General features: G+C 38.0%; 1 protein-coding gene across 1 annotated transcript in view; it reads right to left on the bottom strand.

The window, feature by feature from the left end:
• The window catches only part of LOC128812820 (LIM zinc-binding domain-containing Nebulette), a 128,597-nt gene that overhangs the window by 34,843 nt on the left and 66,043 nt on the right, over nt 1-27,711 (bottom strand). The window contains exon 3 of the mRNA XM_053987467.1: nt 4,213-4,297. Coding sequence (XP_053843442.1) covers nt 4,213-4,297 — 85 coding nt within the window. The remainder of the gene's footprint in view (nt 1-4,212; nt 4,298-27,711) is intronic.

Here is a 27,711-nt window from a genome sequence, read left to right as displayed (position 1 = left end):
AATCCATCCAGTGTCTGCTTTAATAATCCATACAGCAGTTCATTCTCCTATAGCATTCACTGTGGCAGTTCATTCCAAAGACTTCATAAAAGAGGTGCATATAAACTGAAAAGGTTTTTTTAACAAATCAAGCTAATAAAAATAATCTGCCTGGAAGTTTGCTAACATGTTTTTGAAACAGAGAAGCAAAGAGAAAAAGGCAAGAAGATGAGCTAAATGGTTGAGAGGAACCCGAGGAAGGACAGGACAGAGACAAATCACTGAATATGAAGAGCTGAAGATAGAGGGGAACTCTGGAGGTCATCTAGTGCATCACCCTACTCAAAGCATAGGCAACTACCACAGATTCCTTAGGACTGTGCCCAGTCCTCTTCCGAAAATCTCCTAGGAGGGTCACTCCACAACCTCTCCAGGCACCTTCTGCCAGTGTTCAGTCACCCTCACACCAGAAATGTTTTTCCCTATGCATAAATGAAGTCTTCTATATTTCAGTTTACACCTGTCACCTCTTGCGCTTTCACACGAAACTGCTACACAGAGTCAGTCTGTTCTTCAGCCTGAACAAAGAGGAACATGGCCATCCCAGATGCAAACATCTGACCATAAAGATTTTTTATTCCCTTTTCTGTGGCTGACTCTATTCCAAATGCTCAATGATACCATGATTATCCTGGTGAGATCTGGCAGATAAAGATCCAAGCACCATTAATTCCTGAGAAAGTAAGGACTGTTAAAATATAATATTGTTAGGATAATAGTCTGATTCAACTGCATATGTCTCATAAGACATTATGGTACTTCATGAAAATCAACACTTTATGAATTCTATTTATCAAGAAAAACTGCAAGTATGTTTCTTCCTAAAGAAACACAGATATACTTTCAATTATCCAAGTTCCTATAAGGGTAGTACAAGAAATTGTCAAAGAAGCACTTGGAGTTTCCAAGGACAGAAGCCTCAGGGTGCGTTACAACAGGCCAGGACAAGAAGAAAGTAGGACAAGACCCAGGATTTTGTACCACGTTCCCTATGAGTTACTGGAAAGTACATTTCCTCAGAAAGTGCTGGAGTAGAACACACCTTAAACATCAGCCCTCTCTTTGATCTGACACTTTGATATTCTTCCTGCCAAGAACTGCTGCAGAACATCTCTGTTTCTTTTTGCAAGTTCAGTGGGAGTGGCAGCTTTTGATGTACACAGAATTGCCACAGATGAGGACTAATGGCCATGGAGCAATTTACACTGTTGTAAAGTTCGAGAGATCAGTAGTAAAGTACATGAAGGAAATTCCCAAGTAAACAAAGCTGAGATGAGCATATCAGTAACTTCCATACCTGAGCTTATTTAAGAGAGGCTAGTGAATGTGAAAAGTATCCATTGCATACTATGGAGCAAGAGAATGCACTACTTCACCAAAAAGACAAGGATTTTTCATCAGAGAGGCATAAAGAAAAATCTTGTTTGAGACACTGGATCTCTGTCTCTACTCTTTACCTAGAGGATGAAAGACTTCCAAACTCATTTTTCTCCTGTCAGGAGGCATACTGGACTGTGGAGTTCTCCAGAATGGAAAATAAACACAACCTCTCCAAAATGCATTTTTATCTCCTTCCAACTACAGAGCTGAATGAAAGTCCATGGAAGCAAAATCCTAAAGGGGGGAAAAACTCTGATATTATATAAAATAGAAGAACAGAGTTCTCTGGAAAGCTTTTAAATGCTGTCCTTTGACTTCTTAAAAACGTAATTTTTCAAGTGTTCCAATGAGCTATCCATTTTCTATTGACTCCACAAGAAAACAGTATTTTGTTTTGTTAGTTTTGCTCTTGTTGTGTTATGTCAACATGACACCCTGGCACCTGATGCTGACCTTACTGGACTCTTGACCAAGGACCCAGCACTGCAATTTAAAGCACTGTCAATTGCTGCTTAAATGTAAATAAAAATAACAGATTTACAAAAACGTGTATTTTAGAATACGCAATATTTAATGGTGTTTCTTTTAGTAGTTCTTCATGTTTTGCTGAACAAAATAAATAGTTCTAAAGCTACAGATTTTGAAAAAATTCTTGGGAATCCTGCAGTTAAACACAAGGTTGTGCCTCTTCAGAACTAAAAGCATTAAAGATGTTTACTTAGAAACAGCTATTATTTTAGAAAAGCAATTCTCCTTATTCAGTAGTCAACATAATTTTTACATTGCCTAACAGGGAATTTGCTCAATCCCAAATTGTCAAATGCATTGGCAGGAGGCTCAAGCAGCTCTGATGAATACTGGAAGGCAGTAATAATGTGGTTCCATCCAGCCAAGTTCAGTTTCATATGAAAGGCTTTTCTTGAACCTTGCACACACTTTTTTCTACTGCACAGGACTGAAAGAGAATGAGACCTGAACAATGCCAAATTATATCCCATGGGGTTTTTTTTGTTTGGTTTTTTTGTTTGTTTGTTTGTTTGTTTGTTTTTGTTTGGTTTGGTTTTTTTTGTTTTTTTTGTTTTTTTTGTTTTGTTTTTGTTTTTGTTTTTTTGGTTTATTTTTTTGTTTTTTTTTTTTTTTTGTTGTTGTTTTTTGTTGTTGTTGTTGTTTTTTGTTTTGTTTGGTTTTTTTGGTTTTTTTGTTGGGAGTCTTTCCCTGATAAGACAAGACAAGGGACTAGACAGCCAACAGGACTGATTGAAGATAGCAGTTTCTCTCAAGGCAAGTCCTTATACTCTTGAAAGCATTACAGAAAGTATTCAGAATTTACAGTCATATTTTAGGACAAGATCTATATTGGATAAGGAAAAGTACCTGGAATCTTTATGTCAGCATTGAAATTATTCACAGGTTCAACTACTTAACACAGTCTAGATGTAAATCTAGAAAAAAACATTATGGCCTTTCTTCCAAGTAGGCAATTTTTTGCTCTTATAATTTATATCTGCAAGTCTTTTGCTGACTAGCAATATTGGAAAAAAAGACATATTGTAAAAATTAAGGGTTTCTCTCCATTTCTAAGTCTTGAGTAGATTCTTATCTAACTTTTTATTACCGTGCATTGTGAACAGTTGCAGCAATTTTATTCATAGGCAAACTCCACATTTCTTGCTTATACCGCTTACCCAGTATAAGTATTACTTAGAATGCTAAGTTTTCAGTTTAAAAATAGAGATTAATACCCAAAAAAAGTTTCCTTATGCTTTCATAGTGCCACAGAAGCATGTTTCAAACAGGTTAGGGAAGGCCACTTCTCCTATATCCTCTATAAAGAGCAGTAACATTTTATTATTCTACTGAATCCCAACATTTTCTCTCAAACCCCTAAAAAACAGTGGGCTGAGAACTTATACTCTTTTTAAAAGACCTGTAAAATACTGGTTTTAAGTTCCTCTTTGTGACACAATGGTAACTCTGGTACCATTAGAAAAAAACAGTAGAACCAGAAGGAAAACCAGAATTCTCATAAAATAAAATGCAATCAAATATTATCAATTGTCTTACAAAGGACAACTGCCAGCGTTACATAATTTAAAACTTTAAAACAGTATAAAGTGATACTGGAGAGTGGGGGAGAGGAGGGCTTTTCAGATAAACATGAATTAATATCAATCAGAACTTTAAATTATGGTAGTCACCTAAATCTTCTTTGCCATGTTCTTCTCTTGTTTTCCCCTTTTCATTTTACATTTTAATTTAAATATATTTCTTATTAATCTACATAAGTTTTGATTGATAATGTGTTTATCACAACTAGCTTACAGACTGCCCCATATATTAGTTGACAGAGGCCATAAGAGATCCATAAACTGATTATTCAGTCACTTCATTTTTGATAAATATTAAAGGCTTCTAAATATCTGCTAATGACAAATTCATCATTTGTTAATCTCACGTTATTTTAAGTTTAATGCAAGCTGTCAAAGGAAAATGAACCCTTTGAGTTAAGCTGTATCACTTCTAACATTAATAACTATTTAGATGCTTCATGTACTGATGAAAATGAAGGATTCCAGTGATGTCAATGGACTTACAATTGTATAGTAACTAGTATAAGTGAGAACAGAAATAAAACCTTGAGTTTTGCAGTATTATACCAACTGACAAATGTTTTATAATTACACTACAGTGCTACTATGCATGTAAACAGAAATACTACTACTACTTAGAAAAACTACAAAGAAGTGGACTGACCATCTAATATTAACAAGACAAAAAAATTTTTCTATTTACCTGACTTTGCAATTCACTTTGTTGCTTCAGGCGAAGATTTTCTGGTGTATCAGCCACTGTAGTGAAGGACTGCTTTGGGTAATGTCTAGAAGAAGAAGAAGTACAAAGCCAAACAGTAAATATTTGCACATGCTAGAAAGTCAAATGCATCCCAGCACTCTTTCCTACAGTGTACAGAATTTTCATCGTTTGCTATGAATTAAAATCTTTAAAAATATTGTGTCAGACATGCCTTACAGAAACAACACAAAAGAGTAATGGTCTAAATCCCATCCATTCATCCTGCCCACTGACTTCAAAGACCAATCAGCCAAAATTTGCTTTCAATAGAGTAATCAAAACTACGTTTAACTGCATTGTCTTGGAATAGTCATGTGCTGGACAAAGACTAACTAAAAGCTCTTAAAATTAAATTATTTTACAGAAACCAATGCTACATAAGAGAGCACAGCTGGAGTACCACAGGGTCTTTATCCTTTAGTGTAGGAACCAGAAGGATCAAGGCAGGTTCTTTCTGGTAGAGGAAAGTCAAATGCTTTAACAGTAAATACGTCAATACAGTACTGTAATATCCAGCACCAAAGGCTGTCATGTCTCAGAACTGCAATCCATCAGGCATCTCTCTTTCCATTTGAAATTTTACATCTTTACAATATGCTCCTACTATTTGCTTTGGCATTTTATGGTAACATGCTCTAGGGAAGCCTGCTTGAGCAGGGAGGTAGGACTAGAGGGCCTTTGGTGATGTCTTCCAATCCTAATCATTTTGTGATTCTGTGAATTGTAGCAGTCAAATCCTCCTCATTTACAGAGCCACTATTTATTAATTTTCATGGATTTATCCTGTAATTTTGCAGTCAGACAAGAAGTTCCCTAATAGGAAAGACCACAAAAAAGAAGCAAATAGCAAAATGAAACAGCACATCCAAAAATAGACATAATATTATGAGCCAGGAACACCATGAGCAAACCAATTCTTACTAATTACTTTCCATCATTTTCAGTCTGAAACTAAAATGTTCGCCTTACTATGACGTCAGGCACTCACATCTTCAGTTACCATTCACAGCTTCCCATGTCTGCCAGCTCCCCTATTTGTGCCTCCAACATTTCAGAGTACAAGAGACAACAGGCACAGTGTTATAGACACAGTAGCAACTGCAGTACAAGTTCCACAGAGAGAGTAAGCAGTAAGTGTCTGAAGACAGAGGTTATGTATTAAACATTTCCATGTTCAAACTCCAGGCCATCTCTAGCGCGTTCTTTCAGCAGCTAGTTGTATGCTGTTGCTATGATTTCATCATAAAATTTCCATTCTGTATAAACATGATACATATTTTCTTTCAAAACTGTATTTTGTAAGAAAATTTTCTCTGTACAAGTTCTATTTCCATGAAGTGTATGGTTTCAGTAAAAAAAAAAAAAAAATTATCTGAAAAAATGAAACAAGCATAAAAATTAAGGATTTCTGATTTTATCCAAAATCTGAATATTTCCCCCTCAGAAATGCAAAATTAATAATTGATGAGAAATGCTGCCTGAACTTAATACAGTTGACTGCTCCAGACCCAATTCCCCCATCAAATGACATCTTGCATTGCCAGACTTCTACACCACAGCACAATGGAATAGACTCCTGTGGCAAGAGGCTGTGGAACATCACCTCATTTGTGGTGTCATTACACAGGGAAAACAGAGGAGAAATACAGGACAACCTAGGGACTTCAGGCTCTCAAGGGCTAATAACTGTATAGAAAGAGCAAAAATGAAAATATCTTTATGAAAGAAAGCTTTTCCTCACAGAAATGCCAGAACTATCCCAGACTGGGTACTAGCAAATGGACAAACAATGCTACTCTAAGTTTATGTCAGCCACTTGTCTCAGAGAGCTCATGTCACTGAAAACTAGAAAGCAGAATTTCTAGGCATGACACCCTTCAGAATATTCATTTGGAGTTACAGCCAAGTCCTCCCAAAGTCCCACCCAAGATGGAGCTTTGGCCAGAGAGAGCACTGAGTTCTGCATACGCTGCTGCCCCTTCCCTCCTTTTCAAACCAGGGGCTCCCCCACCACCACCCGTCAGAGCCAGCCAATGCCAGCAGAATGGCTTCACCACAGCTCCAGCAACACGCAGGGAGGCAGAACCAGGCTTTGCATGAGGCAGATGGTGCCAGCATTGTGTAATACCTTGGGACAAGGAAGATACTTCCAGAAGGGCTTCTCTTTTTTTTCCTTTATTTCATTTTTTCTGTCTCACAATTCATTCTTCTGTATAGAGGCAAAAAACAAATGCCAGACTGGCCAAAAGGAGGGTCACAAGCCCTTTTTGGAAAGCAGCAATGAGCAGATGGGGAAAGCAACAAGCCACCTCACAGCCAGGGCTTGCTAATGCCCAAGGAAGATTGTAGCAATGGTGCACAATTCACACGTTACAGCATAGCAGCCTTCCACATAGCAGCCATGAGATATCCATGGATAGCTCCTGTAGATGACAAAATTCCTATCCCTAAAAAAATATAATCTGCCATACATGCATCTAAAATATTACATTATACACATGTTGAATGCTGAAAGCATAAACTTTCATTGCACTGCTTTACACCATGGTTACATATCATGACCCTAGTAGTATAATCATAGTAATCACATGAATTCATCCTTTTTAACATGGAGAACACAGAGTGCAGCCAGCTCAGACAGCATTTTTGACCTGGTCCCCTTGGGAATTGTGTGGACAACACTGAGGCAAGTGTCTGAGCCACAGCCCCCAGGGAGCCTGTCAGGAACAGCAGCAGAGAACTGCCAGCCCAGGCTCTCAAGTTAAACCTCTCTATTCTGAAGCATAAAAACATACACCTTGTCCCTGTCATTCACCAGCTCTTACTTCTGATTATTTGTAAAAGAAATGCTTTCTTCCACAACCAGTATTCAGAAGCTCAGAGATATTTCAACATTGCAAGCAAACCACTTGAGAACCAATGTATCTAAGATCATTATTTATTTCAGAAGCACTAGCTCCATACTTCAAGTAAAAAAGGTATGTTCAGTCTTGAAGAAGCAGTGCTTTAATATGCTTGAAAATACTATGTAAACCGATTTTATCAATGAAAAGTATTTACACTTGACCACGGAAGAAAACAATACACATGACAAGTGAACAAAACTGCTGAAATTTAAATTGGTCTTTAAACTGATCATCTAAACCATTTATCAAAATGTATTACAGCAATTAAAATAAGAATCATTTAGCAAAATTAAATTAGCAGTGCATTCTACTATGGGTTGTCATTTTAACTGCAGCTGATTTATGAAACCACTCACATGGTATTTCAAACCAGAAAGACATGGGTTTAGATACATCCCTTCTAATTTATGGAAATTCTTGCCTCAAATGCATTAAAAAGACTAGTGTTAAATTTAAATCCTATCTTCAGCTTTCCACATTTGTTTTAAGCTTACTGATACCATGCCTTCAGGATAATTACCAGCTTTTAAGATATTAAATTATGTGAAAACTATCAAAGATACCTTGTACCATTGGATACTTTTGTCTGAAATAGAAGGCTGAAACACAAGTGTTAAAATTCAATAATCTGCTTCTTTAACTATCAGTTTGGGTCTATACCCAATTTCATCAAAATGTTCTGAATAAGGATAAGGATGGCAATAGCCTTTAATTCAAAAGGCTGACAGTGGTCCCTGGTAATCCGTTGCTCAGCTTCCCTTTTGTCCAAGATGATGTCTGAGAAAGAGCCAGGAACTGGTTAAGGAGGTTGATCTCATGTCAGCTGTTTAATGGCAATGTCCAAAGGATTTTTTTTGTTTGTTTTAAGTCTTTGTTAGTTGTCTAAGTCTACTTAGCAATATGTCTTACCACACTAATGCTATTAGGATTAATCCTGTATAAAGATCTATACAAGAAGTTCCAGAACAAATCAGGATACACAGTAGAGTGTCTCTGCTGCGGGTTACTGTATTGCCTGCCTCAGCTGCATGGCTTGTTTAATAAAACAAACCACAACTCAATCTCTTGCTGCTTGTGAGGAAACTCCTTATATTGAAAACAGGATCAGTAAAGCCTCTGAGAACACAGGAAAGCACCTGAAAGTTACCTAGCTTTTCCAATGACTAAACATAGAAATTTTCCTAAATACTTTTTTAGCTGCAATGTTTTCATCAGTTTTTCCATGCTCTCAATCCAACAAAAGGAAAGAAAAATGTTCTGAGAGAGAATGGGATGAAGTTCAGCTTTTGTCTCTTCTGTAAAAGGTCAGATTCAAAGACTGAGATAAATTCAAGCATCTACTGGAATTACCTTCCTCATACCTCACTCTGACTTAACCAACATTTACAAATTATTAAGAGATTTGTGTGTGTGTCTTATAACTGTAAATTAACTGTGCAGTTACAGAATTCTAACCATGTCAGAATTACTAGATTTCTATGGAGTTTTGTCTCCTCTAAAATACATATTCCATATTTGCCTGCAACATTAAATTTGTGATATTTTTTAACCAGAGAACAGGTACAAAATATACAAATCAAAATCAGTCTCCTAAGCAGAGGGTCAGCTCCATCACATCTCTTCATAACACCAGTTGCCATCACTGGCTGTCACATTAGGCTATCTGTCCTCTCCTATGTTTTGCCCAAAAAAACTATTCTTCTAATTTAAGCAAACTCTAAAAGAGAAGGTTTAAAATAAAAAATTCAAAAAAAAAAAGAAAAAAAAAAAAAAAAACCACAAAAAACCAAACAAAAACTTATTTTCACTTGCAGTAATGCAGATTTGAACAAAATAAACCCATAAGACAATATAATAAAACTAAACCAATCTTAAAAGAATTATAGAAAACTATAAAAATTAGCTATGCTTTTAAAACTAGCACTTCAGTATACAAAAATTGAAAACTGAAATTAAATAGCGAATAATAGTCTAGCAGGTCTGGATGTAACTGAAGCTCACAAATGATGGACAGGTAGGGAAGCTCCATCTCAGACCAGCAAGGGCCCAATCTGGTAAATGTGATCTGAGCCCGTGTCAACAAACAGCACAAAAAGAGAGAGGAGAAACACAGGTTTCCAATTAAGTCTCATATAGAAGACACATGACAAAATAATTTTTGCAGGATAAAGCTGACAAGGTATTGAGCTTTGCTTGGGAGTGTTTAAACTGCCAGACTGAAGAGACATAGGACTGCTTTAACCTTCTTATCTTGAAACTGTGTCATTCACAGAAGGACATGTAAGATGCAGCAGAGAAAGAACCAGCAGGAGGGAGATCTTGCCCACAGCTGACTTGATTTGAAATTCGTGCTCAGTTGCACTTGCAGCTCTGAAACTCCAGGAGGGATTTCTCTGTGTTTTCTCTTTTGTTTTGAGCTTTCTCTGCAAGATCACTTATTTGCATGCAATTATAAAGGCTTTCGTAGTAGGAATAATGTAACTAGTGCATAATACAGTTTTGGGCAATGAAGTGAACAAGAAATACATCACAATTCTCCAGAAATTATCCAAAGATGGCATTCTCTTTGGCTACCTGAATCTAATCCACTGTATGAAGAACTCTGGCTGCAATTAGTTTGCTTTGGAAAACATTTTTCAATCTTTGCCTTCTGTTCTGCAAGAAACTTTTCAAATATTTAATTTCTGTACCTGTACTTCTTCCTTGAAGTAAAGGAGAAAGTTTCTCCCATATGCTAGCTAAATGCAAGTTCCTTTTTTATGAGAATAATCCCCTAGAGTGATGAGCTTGTACTGATTTGCAGGAGAGTTAGCAAGCAGTAAGATCCATTTTAAAAAAGTATGGATATTCTACTTGCTTTTTGGGGTAAGCCATAACACCTTTGCTCTTGAAGTGAGTGAAAGTCCACATATCCCATAAAACCAGGCACATGTTGCACATGTGCTACCAAACTGGCACTTGATACACAACTGCAGGGACCCATATCTGGGGCTGCCTTCAAAATCTAAAGTTAGGGACCACATAAATATTTTGACTCTATCTGGCCCCAAGACTCAGGTTAGTACCTTACTGTTCTCTGTTAGAGGCAGAAAAAATTAACTATTTACTGAAAACAACAAGGCAGAAAATGTTTACATTTTAGATAAAATAGTTTAAAAAACTGGGTAGCCAACTCTAATTCCAAATTTCATGCTTTTCACCATTTGAAATTTCAATCCTAAATTCTACTGTACCAAACTAGCGGAGCAGTTAACTCTGCAAATCTATGTCATACATTGAGGAACCCCAAAGAACAGAGAACTGGACTGAACAGCCATCTTTTAATTGCTGGCAGAAGGGGCAGCTATGGAAAACAGGTCAAGATAGAAGACCTGCAGTAGCTTATTTCAGAATTTAAAAGACCAGTTAATTTTTGAAAATAGTAAAATCTTGTAAATTTCAAACTTTCTCACAGCATGTATCCAAAAGCAATACCACTACTCATGTGGCCAGTATTGGCTAAGTTCTAGAGAAAAAGCATAGAGGTCACAACATTAAATTACTTTGTACTTACAATGCCAAGATCACCAAAAAACCTATCTCAAATACATTTTCAGATACATGGGTTGTCTGAATTTGCAATGTTCCCATATTGATATTTTGATTTCAAGTAGCTCCCCTGAAAAATGCTTAGAGGCAGCTTGGTGAAGACAGAAGGCCAGGTGCCTCTAGGCCAACACCAGCAGTGTCACCCAGGCAGCTGGGCCCATGCTCTACAACCAAGGAGTGCTGTCTTCCTGCTTCCTCCCAACTGTCCCAGAACTAAAAAATACCCCAGCTCTCAGGTGATCTTAACTTTTTCCCCATTTCTTACATTTTTCTTTTCTCTCTCTTTTGCAATTTGATATTTATTATACATAATAATATACATTGTTAAAGAGACATGCAAGTCTTGCTTCTTGAGAAATTTAGGTCAAAACATTTAAATTTTAATGATCTGAAAACATACAGCAGGAGGAGGACACAGTTCATATCTTATCATATAATACTAAGAATTGTTATAATACAGATCTCAGCCTAGTAGCATCCAGATTCAGCAAAAAGATCAAAAAGAGTAAAATCCAATCATCATGGACTTCAAAAGTAGAACTGCTAGAATTTTCAGTGGAGCCAGGCACTCACCCTTTCAATAATTTACCTATTCCTCAGCTATGGGACTCCAATGCTTGAGGAAATAAAATTAGTCAGTAGCAGACCAAGAACTACAGCATAGCCTGGAGCAGTGCAGAAATCTATTGGCAGCACGCTAGTAGGCATTGACAGCAAATCAAAAAGTGAGAACCACTGCTGGAGAAGGATACACAAAAAGATGCACAGAAAGTTCAGAGAAGCTTGAAAGGAGGAGGCAACAGTGGCAAAACAGAACAATAAACAAAAATCTGACTGCAACAGCAAAATCCACCAAAGGCACACATACATACTAACATTTGTCACTGCTAGACTGCTCCCAGGATATCATTCAGTGAGCTCACCCAGAGCTCACCCAGGCTTATACATCACCTCGACACAGAAAACTTCACAGAAAACTTCACAGAAGTTTAAGAAAACTTTGTAATCACCAGTGGCACAAGAAAAGGCTGATGATTCAATATTTCCATAGTATTTTCTTCCAGATACTGTGATTATTATTTCTTCCAAAATATCCGGGAGACAAAAGAACATAAATATGAGCAGGAAAAACACAAACTTAAGCTGAGTTTCTCACTAATTTCATTTGTCAATTTACAGTAGCTGATCTAGCAGAGCAAAGAAACACACAGTATGACCCATAGTTTATCCCATCAACATCTTGCTGACCTGTTTTAAGCATATGTGAAAGAGTTATAATTCATGCATACAGCAATGGCAAATTTTCTTACAGAATTCCTACATTTTCTTATTATTTATTCTACGTTCAATATATCAGTATCTCATGCAGCATGACACTAAATTATACAAGTGTAATTGCTCACAGGCAATTGGTAGCGCTCAGTATGAGGATTTAAATACAACACCTAAATGGACATCTAAATGTGTGGCTTTCAGATACAAGGACCAGTCACAAACAAAAGGAAGTAAAACTTGCATCTATCCTAATAATGCTTTCTCCTCTGCCAGCTTTTCAAGTGCTAGAGATACAACACAAGGGAGAAGTTTCATTCTAAAATTTTAATGCCAAAAATCTATGACAATAACATCAGAAATCAAGTGATTATCTATTGCTCACTGCCTGTATTAAGCCTCTCTCTTTCAAGGGAGTATTGACTGAAAGAATGAATATTTGCTACTAAGAACTGAAATTCTTATTCATCTGGTACTTAGAGAGGCTACCTGGAACAGAGGTTAGACAGTGTTAAAGGAATAAAGCAGGTATTTATTAAAAAGGCCTTCAAAGGATACACCTTGGGCAGTACAGGAGCCTGGCTGTGGCTCTACCCAAGATGGTCCCAAGATGGACCCCGAGTCATGAATTTTCACACTTTTAAAGGTTCATTCACATATTGGGTTAATTGTCCAATTACAGCTTCAGGTTATGAAGTCCCATCCTCCCAGACTGTTCTCCTCAATTGTACTCAAAAGTACAATTGTTTGTACTTTTTGGGCCTGAAGCTGCAGCGGTGTCCTTGGTTCTCCAGCTGGAAAAGGATTGTTTTGTCTAACTGAACTGTGGAGAGAACTTGCTAACAGTCCATATGAAGTTCAGAGTTATATCCTAATGCAGTACAGAAACTGAAAAATCTGAAAGCTAAAACTTAAGGCATCACATGCATTCATTCAAAATGTCTTAGGCCAAATAGTACTGGATCAAAGCTGTAATGAAACTGGAGCTCAGCTGTTGTGCCCTCCTAAAACTGAAGGTATGAGTCAAAACCTGGGAAACTAAATATGGAATAGTTCCTAGCTTCCATGTTTTCGACTTCTTAACTCTTCTGTGTAAGTTTTCTAGCTTTTAATCCTTATGCTTTTCTTCATTTCTTTAGCAAACCTACAGAGCCAAGCTTCATTGGACAATTCATTGGTGCTTCTGAATTCCAAAGTTATCATTCAAGACACGGCAAATACAGTTAAAAATGCCTCTTTAACTGTAAAGTGATTTAAGCATTTGTCCACTAAAATGGTGCCATCATCGGCAACTCCAAGTTAGAGTCAAAAAAAGTAACAGAGTTACGTTTATATGTGTGCTAGAGAAAAAAAAGGAAAAGCTGCTTTTTTGTGAAGTGAAAATTTTACTCGTTGCTTATTCACATATTGTAAATTCTAAGCAGCTATGTTAACCGTGCAGCTTTATAAAATGTCTTTCCTTTAATGTATCCATTTCTATAGAATTAGTATTAATAGAAAAAAAGTTTATTTAGTTTATAAAAGATATTTTATGCTAGTATAGTGTAAAACAGTTTCATATTACAGCACAGTTGCCTATACAAAATTATTAAATTATACATTCAGCTTTTGCTCACAAATAAAGAATACTCTCAGTAAAGCCTGCTTTAGCTTTTTCTGCTGAAAGGATACAAGGGTGCAAAAGCAAACACTGTAATTTTTAATGTATATCCTTGGCAAAAGTCAATATATTACCAATTTAATTTAATACTGTTCTATACAACTCATCACATACTGTTCTATACACCTCACGATGTGGCGTAGGATGCCATATTTCACAGAAGAGCTGGTCTGTAAGCTCCAAATTCTAAAGCCTGTGTAATTCAATCAAAACACAAGATTCCTTTTATGTGTTTATCATGAAAAAGCAACAACCACATCACATTTTCACTAATACCCTGCAAACTCCTACAGAACTTCTGCATATATTATACTCTCAGCTCCTCATGGACCGTTAATTATTTTGACTAGAACCAGGTGCAGTTGCCATTGCTAATTAAATGCTCCATCAGTATTGTTACAAAGACTATCCCCTCTCCTCTTTGCTTTCTCTCTTTGCTCCCTTCTTGAAACAATACTCCCATGTATCTTCCTGTTAAAGTACAGGGGTTTCTGTCACAGCTCTTAGAATTTTCAATTAAAGACTTAGGCAAATGAACGAGCTTGATGTAATTCATAGAGCACAGGCTTTCCCATAACTTTCTTGGACACAGACCCGAAATTCCACCCAAATACTGTTCGAGAGACTGAAGCAACTGCACTGCATGTCATCCAAATGGCTTCCACAAGTTTCCACAGAGAAAGTGTTATTCAAACTATAGAATCATAAAATCATGGAAAGGCTTGGGCTGAAAGAGACCATAAAGATCATCTAGTCCAACCCCACTAACACGGTCAGGGATGCCACTCATTAGATCAGGTTGCTCAAGGCCACAACCTGGCCTTGAACACTTCCAGGGGCAAGGCATCCATTTTGCTTCTTTGCAAACAAACAGAACTTGATAACATCTCCTGAGCTTTTCATTCTTTTAGCTGAAGATCTGCCTTCCAACAACTTCAGGTCAAAAGGCAAAGAAATGTTTTCCATCTCCCCACTTGGACAGAAGAGAGCAGCTGATGAATGACTGCTGATATCCTAACAAATTAATCCTTTAGGATGTAAAACAGGCACAAACAAAATCACATATAAGAGGAATGCAAGCAATTCCTAAGCCAATTTACAGAAATGGCCTGCCCAAAGCATAAACCAAGTACTTTAACTAAAGCAAAATGCAGAGAAAAGGCTATTTCCATGAGGTATGTAAAAACCCAGCATGTCAGAGCAGATACATTATCACACTGCCAGATCAAATGCAAAAAGGTGAATTATGGGATAGATGGAGAAGAAAGGAAGTCACTGAACTAATCGTGAAAAGACATGTGATATGTGCAACATGAAAGGACAAGCTCATGCTTCAGATCACACAGCTTAGTCATTAAATAGCATTTACACCACAGGAATACAGAAGACCTGGGAAGGTATTCGTAACCATGAAAAAAAAAAAAGTGAAATATCTTCTACCTTTTCTTTTTATTCCTAAATGCTACAGGCCACAGATCTGTCAGATGTCACTGTCTGAGGCCCTTCTACACCTATTACTACATTTCTGCAAACCCATCAGCCAGACCCTCCATGGCCAGTGACCTCAGAGGGCAACTGAATCCATTCAGAATAAAACTGAATATGTGCCTTTAAGTAACAGATAAAGAGAGATGACAGGAAATGCAAAGCAAACTATCTGTAGCTGCTATGTTGAAGCTCACAATTGCAGGAAATATGTTCACAACTGAAGCTTGCACGTGAATACCTAAAACTGGTCTTACACTTCAAAAACTATTTACCCTGTCAGTGCATGATCAGTACCACGTCTTTGCTAACATAACAGACAGTAAAACCACTAAACTATCATCTTAAAAAGTCAATAAATCAAGGTTTCAAGACCACAGAGATTCCTGGTGGTGGAATATATTTCAGCTGGTAAATTACATTTTGATGAAAAAACACTTTTTGTCAAAAAAATGCTATTTCACTACAGTGATAGTGACTTTGTCACCAAATTTTGTTACAATTACACACATATTATAACTAATAAAGTCTTTCAAAAATGCAAAAATAAAATAATTATTTTATAAAAAATAATGAAGAAGACATCAATTAGTTATTTCATTTTTTATAAGTAACTTTAATTCAATTTCCACAGAATCATAAAGCTTTCAATTGGGATTTAGATAATTTTTGTTTCCAACAGATCCACTAATAATCTATGCATGCAATGATCCAGTCAACCGTGTCCGTTCATAGAAATGAAAAGCATATTTCCACCAATTCCTTGAAACTCAGTGAGGAAGAAGCCTGGAGCCTCTGAAGTAATTCAGTGACCAACATTCCCTGAGTGCCAGCCAAGTCACATGAAATCACTGGTAAAGCACATCGCTTCCTCTATAGGCCTGTTGAAATTTACACTAAAAATTGTAAATTGTGTAAAAGTGTACAAAAACTATATTTTCTGAATAGTTCAGGGGAAAAAAAAAGTATTTTAAAGCTGAAGAAGCCATAAGCTGTTTGTCAAAACTGAACTGTGTTGCAAATGTCTCTTGGATATATAATTATATTTCCTTGCCTGTATTGAGGTTACACCTGGGAGCTTCAGATGTATTTACACTGTGGTGAAAATATACTACCAGACAGGAGCATAAAGTTCCTACCATAAATAGCTTTCAACACAAGAACAAATGCACAAAATAAAAACACTTTCAATATTCAAACTAGAGCTTTTCCAAATGCTTAAAGCAACTCTTAAGCATCTGCTTAAAACTACAAAATCTCAGAACAGATTTAAATCTTAAAACATTGCTCAAGTCTGCAAAAGAGCTCAGTTTTGCCAGACCCCTTCATCTGTCTGTCCTCCTGCACCAGCACATGTGAGCCTCTGACTGACAGAGTTCTGTCTGCCTTATTAAAACCCAGCTATCCAGAGTGTTGAACATTGTCACTTCTACTCTACTCAGGAGTAGGAAGACCTCACTTGAGAAAGCTAAGGCATCAACAAAAGCAAAGAAAGAAAGACCTCTGCACACCATAGCCCAAGTTTGCTAAGCATGTTATTCAAGTGAAAAGTAAAATATCTGAATGACAGCTGCCCACACTGAAGACTGTGGGCATCAGTCCACATGAACATCCCCAGTTTCACTGAAATCCAAATGGTGAAAAGCTATGATGGAGTCCAAAATAAGTACCTGAAAAAACAAACTATATTCACAAGACAGAAATTCTGTGGAGTAAAAAGATAACTGCAGGGGAGGGAGGCCAGGAAGAAAGTTTGAGGACATACTAAATTAACCTGTTTTTGTCAAAGTTCTTAAAAATACACAAGTTGTGCATTGCTCACTAGTGAAAAACTAAATGTTCCATTTTGATGAGAAGTTGGATATATTACAAAGAATAGATACAGGGATTACTCTCAGCAGAGCTGTTTAATTTCTGCTTTAATAAGAAATAAAATGGAACAACAGAGCATAGCTATTTTTGCTGTTCAGAATTTAAAATATATACTTTCCCCATGCGAATACTTTTATGTCTTTTAAGTGCCCCCCTTTTTTTTTTCGAAGTCTTTTAATATGCCTGTTAACGTCTTCTTGTGTCTTTTAAGGTTCTTGAATTTGTAATAAATTAGGCTGATACTTGGAGCTCAATCTCTGGGAGTTTCTGGCTTAGACAGTGTCTAGTCTCATGGCTCCCTATCAGTTGTAAAAGACTGATGAGGTCCTGCCCTGAAAATCCAGTTGATCCACAAGCCTAAAAGCACAGGAGCTAGAGCGTGCAAAAGACATTTCTTCAGGTTGCCAGCAATGGTTCCAGGCACTTAGACTTTCACATCTGTGCTAGCTAATTAAAAACATCTAGCAACACTTGATGGTAGTGAGGCTGACTGCCATAGAGCAGCCCACACACTACTGCTCAACTCTCCTACTGCCCAAAACAGGGTACCCAAACTTCCTGAGCAGAGCAGAAGTTGGCTTGTATGTGAACAGAGCCATACCTAGGAACAGGCTGGGGGAAAGGACAAGCACAGGCTGAAGTTATTGTGCCTGTCAGCATTTCAGCAATTTAACCATGAGTTTTATACATATCTCTAATTTGCTAATACAGATGAAACAAAGGAGTCTGAGCTGGAGTTCCTATACCACTGGACTCCCACCTCCTGTGCTCTCCAGGAAGGAACTTCAACAACTTCTGCTCCACCATTTCAACAATGTGCATTATTCTGTGTGACTTTCCTAAACCCTCTTGCATCTTTGTTTCTAAATCACAGAATCACAGAAGAGTTGAGGCTAGAAGTGACCTCTAAAAATTTCCAAAGCACAGACAACTAGAGCAGGTTGCTTGCAACCATGCCCAGTCCCCTTCTGAGTATCTCCAAGGACAGAGCCACTCTGGGCAACCTGTGTCAAGTGTTCAACCACTTTCACACTGGAAAGTCAATCTCAAGTTCATCTGTGCAGCCCTTTGCTTCACTCCAGTATGTCTCAGTACTCCACTCCAGATCCTCACCAAGGCTGAACAGAGGTAAACGATCACTTCCCTTAACTTGCCCTATTTGACCCTATTTTTCTAGTAGTGGATTAAATGAGAAAGAAAAAGACACATATCTTTAATACTTAAACACTCAAATTCTGGTATGGCCATTAGTTTCTTGTCACTATTATTATTTACCTTAATGGCGAATTGCCTGCTACTGAGACCTCTCATACACAGATCAGGTAGCTTTTTCTCCCCAAAGCCAACAATTGCTAAGTAATGTAAATAAGGAAAGGACAGCTGCAAGCATTCATAATCAAAGTAAAACCAGCAGTGGGATGAAGGCAAAGTCTTTCCAATGGCCAGCACTGCAGCTGGCCAGGGAAACAAGACTCACTGTCCCAGCGCATTTCACTTCTTGTCCCTTTCTTTTGTTACTGACCTCATCTCAAATCTCTACCCCTAAAACTCTGCCTATCAGTTCTTAGCTGAAAGTGTTGGGAAGGAAGCAACAAATGAACAAGGAATCTCACATGCCAGAACGGAGCTCTGTTTCCAATAATTCTTGCACAAAGGGCCATTAGTGTACAGTTCTCTCTATGTGGTGCCGAATACAATGATAGCCTTGCATATGTCCCACCAGAGGTGACTCCACCACCAGCCTGACAACAGTTGGAGCTGAAAGAGACATACCATGGTGGCATACTGACTGCTGCTAGAGAAGGCTCAACCATCTGCCTCCTGCTACTTGCATGACAATGCAAGCTGCAGTTTAAAACACCCTTGTTATGTTAGATAGCCTTAAGCCTCTCTCTGCTCGTGCCCTGCATGGGCAACATAGCTTCCCTTTACACAGAAGGATGCCTGGGCTGCATCAACAGGAACACAGCTAACAGATCAAGAGACGCACTTATCACCTTCTGTCTAGCACTCATTAGACCACATCTACAAATCCTGCATCTAGCACTGGGCTTGCAATATCAGAAAGATCAATAAACCAGAGATCAGTGAGGGCTACCAAGCTGATCAGCTGGCTGAAGACTTGCCCCATGAGAACAAGCTGAGGAATCGTGACTTGTTCAGACTGGGGAAGAGGCTTTGAAGCAACCTTCCAACACTTGCAAGGAGCTGGAAAAGAAAGACAGACAGAAAGACAAAAAGACAGAAATAGAGAAATTCTGGAAGGAGTATTAAATATAGGGAGCCAGACTTTTCCCGGTGATGCCTTGTGGGAACACAATAGAAAATGAGCATAAATTGAAAAAAGAGGGGTTCAGGTTTGATATAAGAAGAAACCCTTCCATCATAAGGACAGTCAGCTAGTGGGAAAAATTACCTAAAGAAATTATACAGGCTCCATTGCTGGATGTTTTCAAGATTTGAATGGTCACAGCTGACCCTCTTCTGAGCAGGACCTCCTGAGGTTCCTTCAGTCTGAAATATCATATGATTCTAAGATAGGAACCACTCACATTTCTAAGGCTCTGTAGAGACATCTTTGAACTGGTGGGCTCTTACATTTAGGATAGTGGGGTCCATGCCCAGCAGAACTTCAGATAATTGGTAAAATCTGAGTCTTATTTCCTTCTTGAACTATATGAAGATAGTGCACCTGCTTGCACTGTACCTCAGCACACTAGAAAAGGAAATACATATCAGAATAGGAAACGTACTGCACCAGTGCAGCAGCCCTTGGCTGAGTTTTCCCCGAGTTTCATTAAAGTCAAAGACAGACATGCAACAACCAGGCTGAGCTGGGTGCAGAAGTAAGGAGATGCCAACACCTCAGCTGTCTTGACATGAGGTAAGCAGTGGTAACTTATCTAGATACATATCTATACATTAATCACATGTATAATAAGCATGTGCTTCAAACCTCATGGATTAAGTGAAGTTAAACAAAATAGATTTGGTATAATGAAAAACAAGTTCACTAAATATGCTAATATACCCTTATACTGTTTATAGCACATTCCCCTCTATGTTACTGCTGTGTTAAACACATGCACACACATCTACTACAAAATACTCCACTGAGACCCCCATCAGTCCAAAAGCACTCAAGCCACAATTGCCTTTGAAGGAAGCAAAGGTTACCCAGGCTAAGCAACAGCTGGTCTTGATGCACACAAGTAGCAGGGGCTGTCACTGGAACAGAAAGACAGCGAACAATTGGGTCAGCACATGAAAGTGGACTGTCTGCTGTATGTGACCACAACACAGTTCCAAACAGCTCTGAGAAACACTTTAGTGGGAACATAGCTTAGCTTCCCATCCATAGCTTTCTGTCCTGCTAACAGGACTTGGCTCAAGGCTGGGAAGGCCTGTTAAGGCTTTTCACTGCTGTCCCACTTGTAGATTACAGCCTAAGAAAAAACCTCATTATACCAAAGTCTAACAGCCTAAAACATCAGATATTTGTACAGCACCTTATTTATTCTCTGTAAGAGACCCAAAATGCAAGCAAAAGGCAAAGCATTGGAAATATGCAATAATTCAAAGACTAAAAGGGTGCCCAGATAAAACAATTAGTCCTTCAATTGAAACTTCTTCAGTTATACTCTGCTCTGAATGTGGATCACAGGCCTCTTAAGATTAAGAGGAAATTTTTGTAACTTTGTATTTCTTGACTTCTGCTAAAACAAAAACAAACTGATGCAACAGAAAATTTTAAAACCCAACCAATTTCAAAGGTTAAACATGTATATGCAGCCAGAACAGCAAATGCAACACTATCACACTGTCTCCTGTCTTTGGTCAATTTTGTAACTTCAGGTTCCACCAATTACTTTTCTATTTCTTTTTCCAGCAAGTCTGAGAACATGGACCAAGTTAACAGAAGCAACCCAGAGATACACACTCTTGCCAAATGTGAGCTAATCTATATTAGCCTTAGGTACAGGGTTTGAGTTAAAGCAGATTTGTGCTTTCCATTTTCTTTCATTTGAGTTGATCAGCTCAATTTGATCTTTGTCTGTTTTTAAAAAGACAGTTTCACTGAGATTATAAAACTAACCTTTCCCTGAGAGGCAGAACCATCTGAACTGAGGGCAGGTAAGGAAATATTGATGGGGAAAAGGCAGCACTGCGACAAAGTACTTAGCTGTATCTCAGGAAAATAAAGAGGGAGAGGCTGAAGAAAAGGAGAGTCTCAAAAATATTTTATAACAGGGGGAAGTGGAAGAGAGTAGCTGGAGAATAAGGCATAAACTATTTTCTTTCCTGCCATTATGTTATTAGCTGACAGTGACAGAAAGAGAGGGAAAATGGGTCAACCATGCTAGACAAACGAAAACTCCACATTGCTATCTCTGTATCAAAAAAAGAGGACAGGATGGTCTTTTAGAAACATAGCATGAAATGCACTCAAAGTACAAGCAGGTCTCTTATGCTTTATATCGTACATTCTGCCCTGAAATGTCAAGAGATCCGAACATGACTATCTATCTCTGTAATTAAGAAAGAGAATACACTTACAGATCAATGGGAGCCACTCCCTGATTTATGAATCCCATATCCCTCCTAATTCTTCTCATAAACATCATGAATCCATATGGTGTCCAAGTGTTACATTCTGTATTTGATTTAGGTTAAATATATTTAAAACAAACAGAACCAGACCCAAGATGTTTCTATGCAATTTCTATGCAAAAAAAAAAAAAAAAAAAACCACTGACTCCTTCTTAGCTGAGCCTCAGAAATGCAGAGTGTCCTTTATAATTCAAGTACATTAAATTAGATGTAAAGAACTTCCAATTTAGAAGATAACATAGAAAAAACAGGCTTTTTATTAAAAGATTCTCAAAAAACATCATGTGTGGAATTGCAAACCTGCTTTATCTGCACTTTTTTAGTGATGTATACCCTAAGCAAGGTCACTGGGTCCCTGCTCTGTAAAGGCTTTGCTACCATTTTAAATTGTCTTTTTCTTTACCACAGCTCTGAGTTCTGGGTAAAGAGCCTGATGTCTGCAGGTAGACAACAGTAAACCTGCAAAAGCCAGCAGCAGAGAAAGGCAACGTTACCAATAGCACACAGTGTCACTATAGAAATCTGTAACAAAAAATTGGAAAAAAAAAAAAAAAAAGCAGGCAAGGGCAGCCAGGCCAAGAAATTAAAATACAGACACAAAGAAAGAGTTTCATAAATATGAAGTGACTGAGGCAAAAAGACAGAAAAGAGAAAATTAGTGAGGGAAAAAGGCAGATGAAATTGAAAAGTAATAGTTTATTGCAGTTTGGGGAAAATGACTCAGCATTCTGTGGGCCTACCATCCAGAGACTGCAAATTTTTTTTCAATCTTTCAAGATATCATTTAGGTTAGAAATCAAAAATACAGGAACTGCATAGCAGAGTAAATTTCTCCCTCACAACTGCGTCAGAAAGATTTGCATGGAAGGAAACACATAGGAGGGCACAATCATCTTCCACAAACAGCAGTGCTGAAGCAGTCGCTAGAAGAAAGAGTGTCATTGTCAGCAGGCCTGTTGGCTGAGCACAAAAAGAGAAGTGTAATAAGAAAAATTGTCACAGGCTGACCTTCAGACAATAACACAATAGGAGTCAGAATATGGACTACGACTATTGACTAGTAATTCACTGGACAGCAGCTACACAGAAAGACAGGAAATTAATATGCAGTGGGGTTTTGTTTGTTTGAGGGGGGCAGGGTGGGCGGTGGTTGTTTTTTTACTTTCAGATTGTTACTTTGAAGATAAACTATTATCCTCTCTAAGACATGTGAAGCCAATTGCAAATACAGTGATGTTCTGCCCCCACAGTAAATAGCAGTAAATAGCTTCAGTTTGTTGCTGAGCTGAAGCTTGGGCTCTCTGCTCTCCAAAGAATGCATCACATGATGGCTTTGCTGCCCATAATGGGTACAGTCTACTGCCCTGGCATCACTATATGGAAAAAAAATCACTAACACCTTTTATGGTCAATGAAAAGAAACACCTCACATTGTTATAGCCAACAACAGCCAACAACTATGCAAAATTTCGCTGACAGATCCCCAATAGCTGTGTTTGAATAAGGACCATCTTAAAGCATATGCACTGCTTATGGTTTCTTCAGTGAAAGCTTAATGGGCTTTGCTGATGGGATCTGTGATAAATCGATCCACTCAAGGGACCATCTGCAGCCTCCAGTCAAAAAGACAGTGTCCTGGCCAGCCTGGAAGTTGGCATGCTGCCTACTGCTGTGTGAACCATGGCAAAATTACAGATGGGGCATAAAGTAAAATGAACAAACCTGAACACATTACACAAACACTTCAGTAAAAATGTACAGCTCTGTCTTTGTTAGTAAAATGCTGCCAGTGCATATTTTGCTTTTGGAGACGGTCTCCATCTGTAATACAGCCTCAAGAATATATGCTCCACCCAAAAGCATCGCATGAATTTCACAAACTTCTTCCTGATTTCACTATCAAATTTGGCAAGGGTATAACAACATACAAGTGTTAAGAAAATTAAGGTTAACACAGAATTTTTTTCACCCAAAGATGTTCCTCATCTTCAAAGTACACAGGTATGTGAGAATTCTTTATTGATTTTTATGTTTTGTTTCCCTTTTTGTGATCTCTAACCGAAAATCTGACACTGGGTCAAGTTTCAGCTGAACAATTTTCTAGCAACAGTTTTACTTGGGTTATATAACCCTTCTTCCAAGAGTTTTCAAGGCCCAAGCGCATCTCTTGACCAGTAGGTCATTAATTGTACAGTAAGTTGTGTCAGTGTACTAAAACAGGAGTGGATAGGTGAGCTGTAAGCCAACAAAAATCGGACTATCCTCTAAAAAAGGAACTGACTGTAATCAGTTTGTCACAATCAGCATGGGATTTAAATTAGCAATCTCATTTCCGTAACTAACAAGTCTACCTCTACACATCAATGGAGAAAGACGGGCACCTCTAAATGGTGACCCATTGCATTCTCGAAGAGCTAAGATACTACTCTCTATAAAAGGTAGATTCAGCAGGAAAAAAAGCGAGAACCCATCACCACTCCCTCCGTGAAACCTTTTGGAAGGCAGTGGCTCACACCAGTCAACAGATACCACTCAGCTTTTTGAGAACTTCCCAGCAGATAGCACTATTTATTGAGAACCCTATTTAATGCCAAAACACTGCAAAGTACTATTCAGTTTCCTCTTCTGCTGTCATCAGGCCACCATTTATCCTATCCAGTCTCTCTGCACATACCTTTTCCCTCTTTGAAGACTTGAACAGAGAGCACTGACATTTAGTTAATGAGATAATCTTCATAACCATTGAGAGCAGAGTAAATAACTGTACTGTGGAAAGAAACCTGAAACTATTCTCACCCTGAGTTTCACTAAATGGCTGGAGACAATGAAAAGTATATTTGAGAAAGAATAGACCAGCATTTCCACATGTATAAGATTATTGAAGTACAGCAGATAGAGGAGTTTCCCCCAGCCTCAGCCTACTCAAGGTTCCTCTATTCTAGGCACTAATGATATTTATAGTTCACTTGTGAAAAATATACTAAATACTAAAAAATATTTATGTCTCCAGTTCACTCAATAATTTTTGTTCAAGTGTGATAGTGAACTTTAGAGCATTGCTGTTAAATGGAAATTTAAAATATACTTTAAGAAGTGAGAATTTTAATAGCTGTTGACAGTCTAGCTGCAGAGTTATAACACAGAGTAAGTGGAAATACTACTGTTATTAGGAGCCATGATATTTTAAAACTGAGTAATCGTGATTATATAAAATGCTAATGTGTTCTATTAACTTTTCACAACAAAGATGCCTCAAATCAAGAAGGGCCAAAAAGGTACTAAATGGAGCACACCTTCCCAGAAACAACTATTGGGCAACTACAAAAAGGCACTGGATTTTGATTCATGTGGTTTAGTGCAACAATTACCTCTGAGTTCATATATTATTAATACAAATACTTGCAAGGTGGTATAAAACTGAGTTTGTTAGCTCAGATTTCTACATTAGGGAGGGAAAACACAAACAAGGTTCTTACTGCAACAAACTATTCCTGACCTTCAGCAAAAACAGGGGAAGGAGTTCAGGTCGATGGCAATCGGTACAAGCAGGCGTGGGAAGCCCAACAGTTTCTGAACCTGAATGAGATATTAATGAGTCCTGGCAATCCTTCCTAAGAAATAATCACTGGATCTTATCACCTATGTTTGCTTTTTAGCAAAGAATGCTGCTGTACAATATTATTTTGGCTTCAAACTGAACGCAATACAGCACATGTTGCCTGATTTGGAAAAATCTGTAACACATTGTACACTTGGGAAAATGACAGGCTTTATCAAGACTGCAAGTCTTTATCAAGACAAGAAAGCAAAAGCCTAGTGTACATGTAACATATTTGTTTCCTCACTTGCATGAAAGAACTTTGGTTTAAGACAACAAAAATTTTCAAGTCTCTATTTATCCAGATGCCTTTTATAAATCAAAATACTAATCAATATTTTATCTTTTGTCACATTTATGGGAAAAGCTTTCTAAATATTAATTTTTTATACCAAATATAAGTGACTATAAAGCTATTCTTGAAAAAATGAGAACTGTAAAGAAACTTTTAGGGCAATGATTGCTTCCTTTACAGAAAAGTAGGGAGGCCTTATCATGCATTTCATGCGAGTATCGTACAGTTTTTTGAACCACTTCAGTTAATTTCCATGTGCTTTTCTCTGATAAACCTTTTTTCTGTTGATGGCAAGTCTGACAAAATGAGAAACAGGGACAGAACATTTTCTCTTACATTCCTAGAGCCAGATCACAGAGAAATGAACCCAATTTTTCTTAATATTTTGCTCTTATTCCAATATGCAGAATAGCCATGAAGTCTCAGCTGTTGAGGTATTGAAAAGTCCTACTGTAATATGCTTGAAATTTAAAACTAACTGAAAATCATCTATTTGTAGGTTCATGGTACTTGCGACAAACACCACACACTTTATTATAAAGCTTTCACACTGGCAAAATTTCTGGTTTAGCATCAGATTGTTCTATGATCACTACAATTTCAATTTCATTTTTATGGCTTAAGTCTAGAATTTTTTTGATTGATTTCTCCAGTTGAAAATACATTATATATACATTGAAAATACATTACTATATCCATAGAATAGTTCTTTCTATTTTTCACACCCTCTGTGAAGTTGTCCATCATGTTCTAGCTGTGGAAGAGCTCTTGGGAGTATTTTTTAATCTGTTTTTGAGAAGATCTTATGAGACTGCCATCTAGAATGGCATAACATTTTCCTAAACATTTTGAATCATAATCAATAACAAGCAAGCAAATCATCTTTGATGCTGCCAACTTCTGGTCATCTAGAGTTTGTGACATCTGATTTTGCTTATTTTTTCATCACCTAGGCTGTTGGGATTTTTTTCCTTACCTTCTAAACACACTACTGAAGTTACATCCAGGATTTTCTCCCCAGGCAGTGGCCAGTTCCCCGTGGCAAATTCAATCTCCATCTTTGGCCCTTTTTCCTCCTCTCTCTACACAATTTACACAAGCAAATTTCCATTCTGCCCAAAGTTTCCAGTTCTGACTTTGCTGTCATGATCTAATTTGTCAGGGAGTGGTCAGAGGCCCCTAAACCAAAGATGTACTTTGAAAGACAAGGGAGGAAAACGCTATTCTACTAATAACAGCACAGTAAGAAGAAAAATTTTAAAAATAAGAAAATATAAGATATTTTGCTCAATAAATTACAGCATATTACCTATTTTTCATGCTCTTAATACCAGACTATCTCAATGCTTTGGAAGGGGAAGAAGCTGACAGCAGAAAAGGAAGAGCTGGCATAAAATCTGTACCTGCAAGTCATTATTTGGACCCAAGCTAGCGAAAAGCCCACGTTAAATCTATGAGAGAGAAGAGAGCTAAGGTGTTTGCTGCTGTGTGCATGTGTGGCCTTCCAGGGAATAAGCAAAAGGGACACTTTTGATAGGAGCATGGAGGAGGAAGCTCAGCTACCACAATTCCTCCTGTAAACCACAAATTTCTCTCTCCAATATTCAATCTTCCTCGGGAGGGAGGGAGGGAGGGGAGGGAGGGAGGGAGGGAGGGAGGGAGGGAGGGAGGGAGGAAGGAAGGAAGGAAGGAAGGAAGGAAGGAAGGAAGGAAGGAAGGAAGGAAGAAGAAGGAAGGAAGGAAGGAAGGAAGGAAGGAGAGGAAGGAAGGAAGGAAGGAAGGAAGGAAGAGGAAGGAAGGAAGGAAGGAAGGAAGGAAGAGGAGAGGAAGGAAGGAAGGAAGGAAGGAAGGAAGGAAGGAAGGAAGGAAGGAAGAGGAAGGAAGGAAGGAAGGAGGAAGGAAGGAAGGAAGGAAGGAAGGAAGGAAGGAAGGAGGAAGGAAGGAAGGAAGGAAGGAAGGAAGGAAGGAAGGAAGGAAGGAAGGAAGGGAAGGAAGGAGGAAGGAAGGAAGGAAGAAGGAGAAGGAAGGAAGGAAGGAAGAAGGAAGGAAGGAAGGAAGGAAGAGGAAGGAAGGAAGGAAGGAAGGAAGGAAGGAAGGAAGGAAGGAAGGAAGGAAGGAAGGAAGGAGAGGAAGGAAATGGAAGGAAGGAAGA

The sequence above is a fragment of the Vidua macroura genome, chromosome 1 (genome assembly GCF_024509145.1).
Source record: "Vidua macroura isolate BioBank_ID:100142 chromosome 1, ASM2450914v1, whole genome shotgun sequence".
NCBI lineage: Eukaryota > Metazoa > Chordata > Aves > Passeriformes > Viduidae > Vidua > Vidua macroura.
This window is presented reverse-complemented; position numbering and strand designations above follow the sequence as displayed.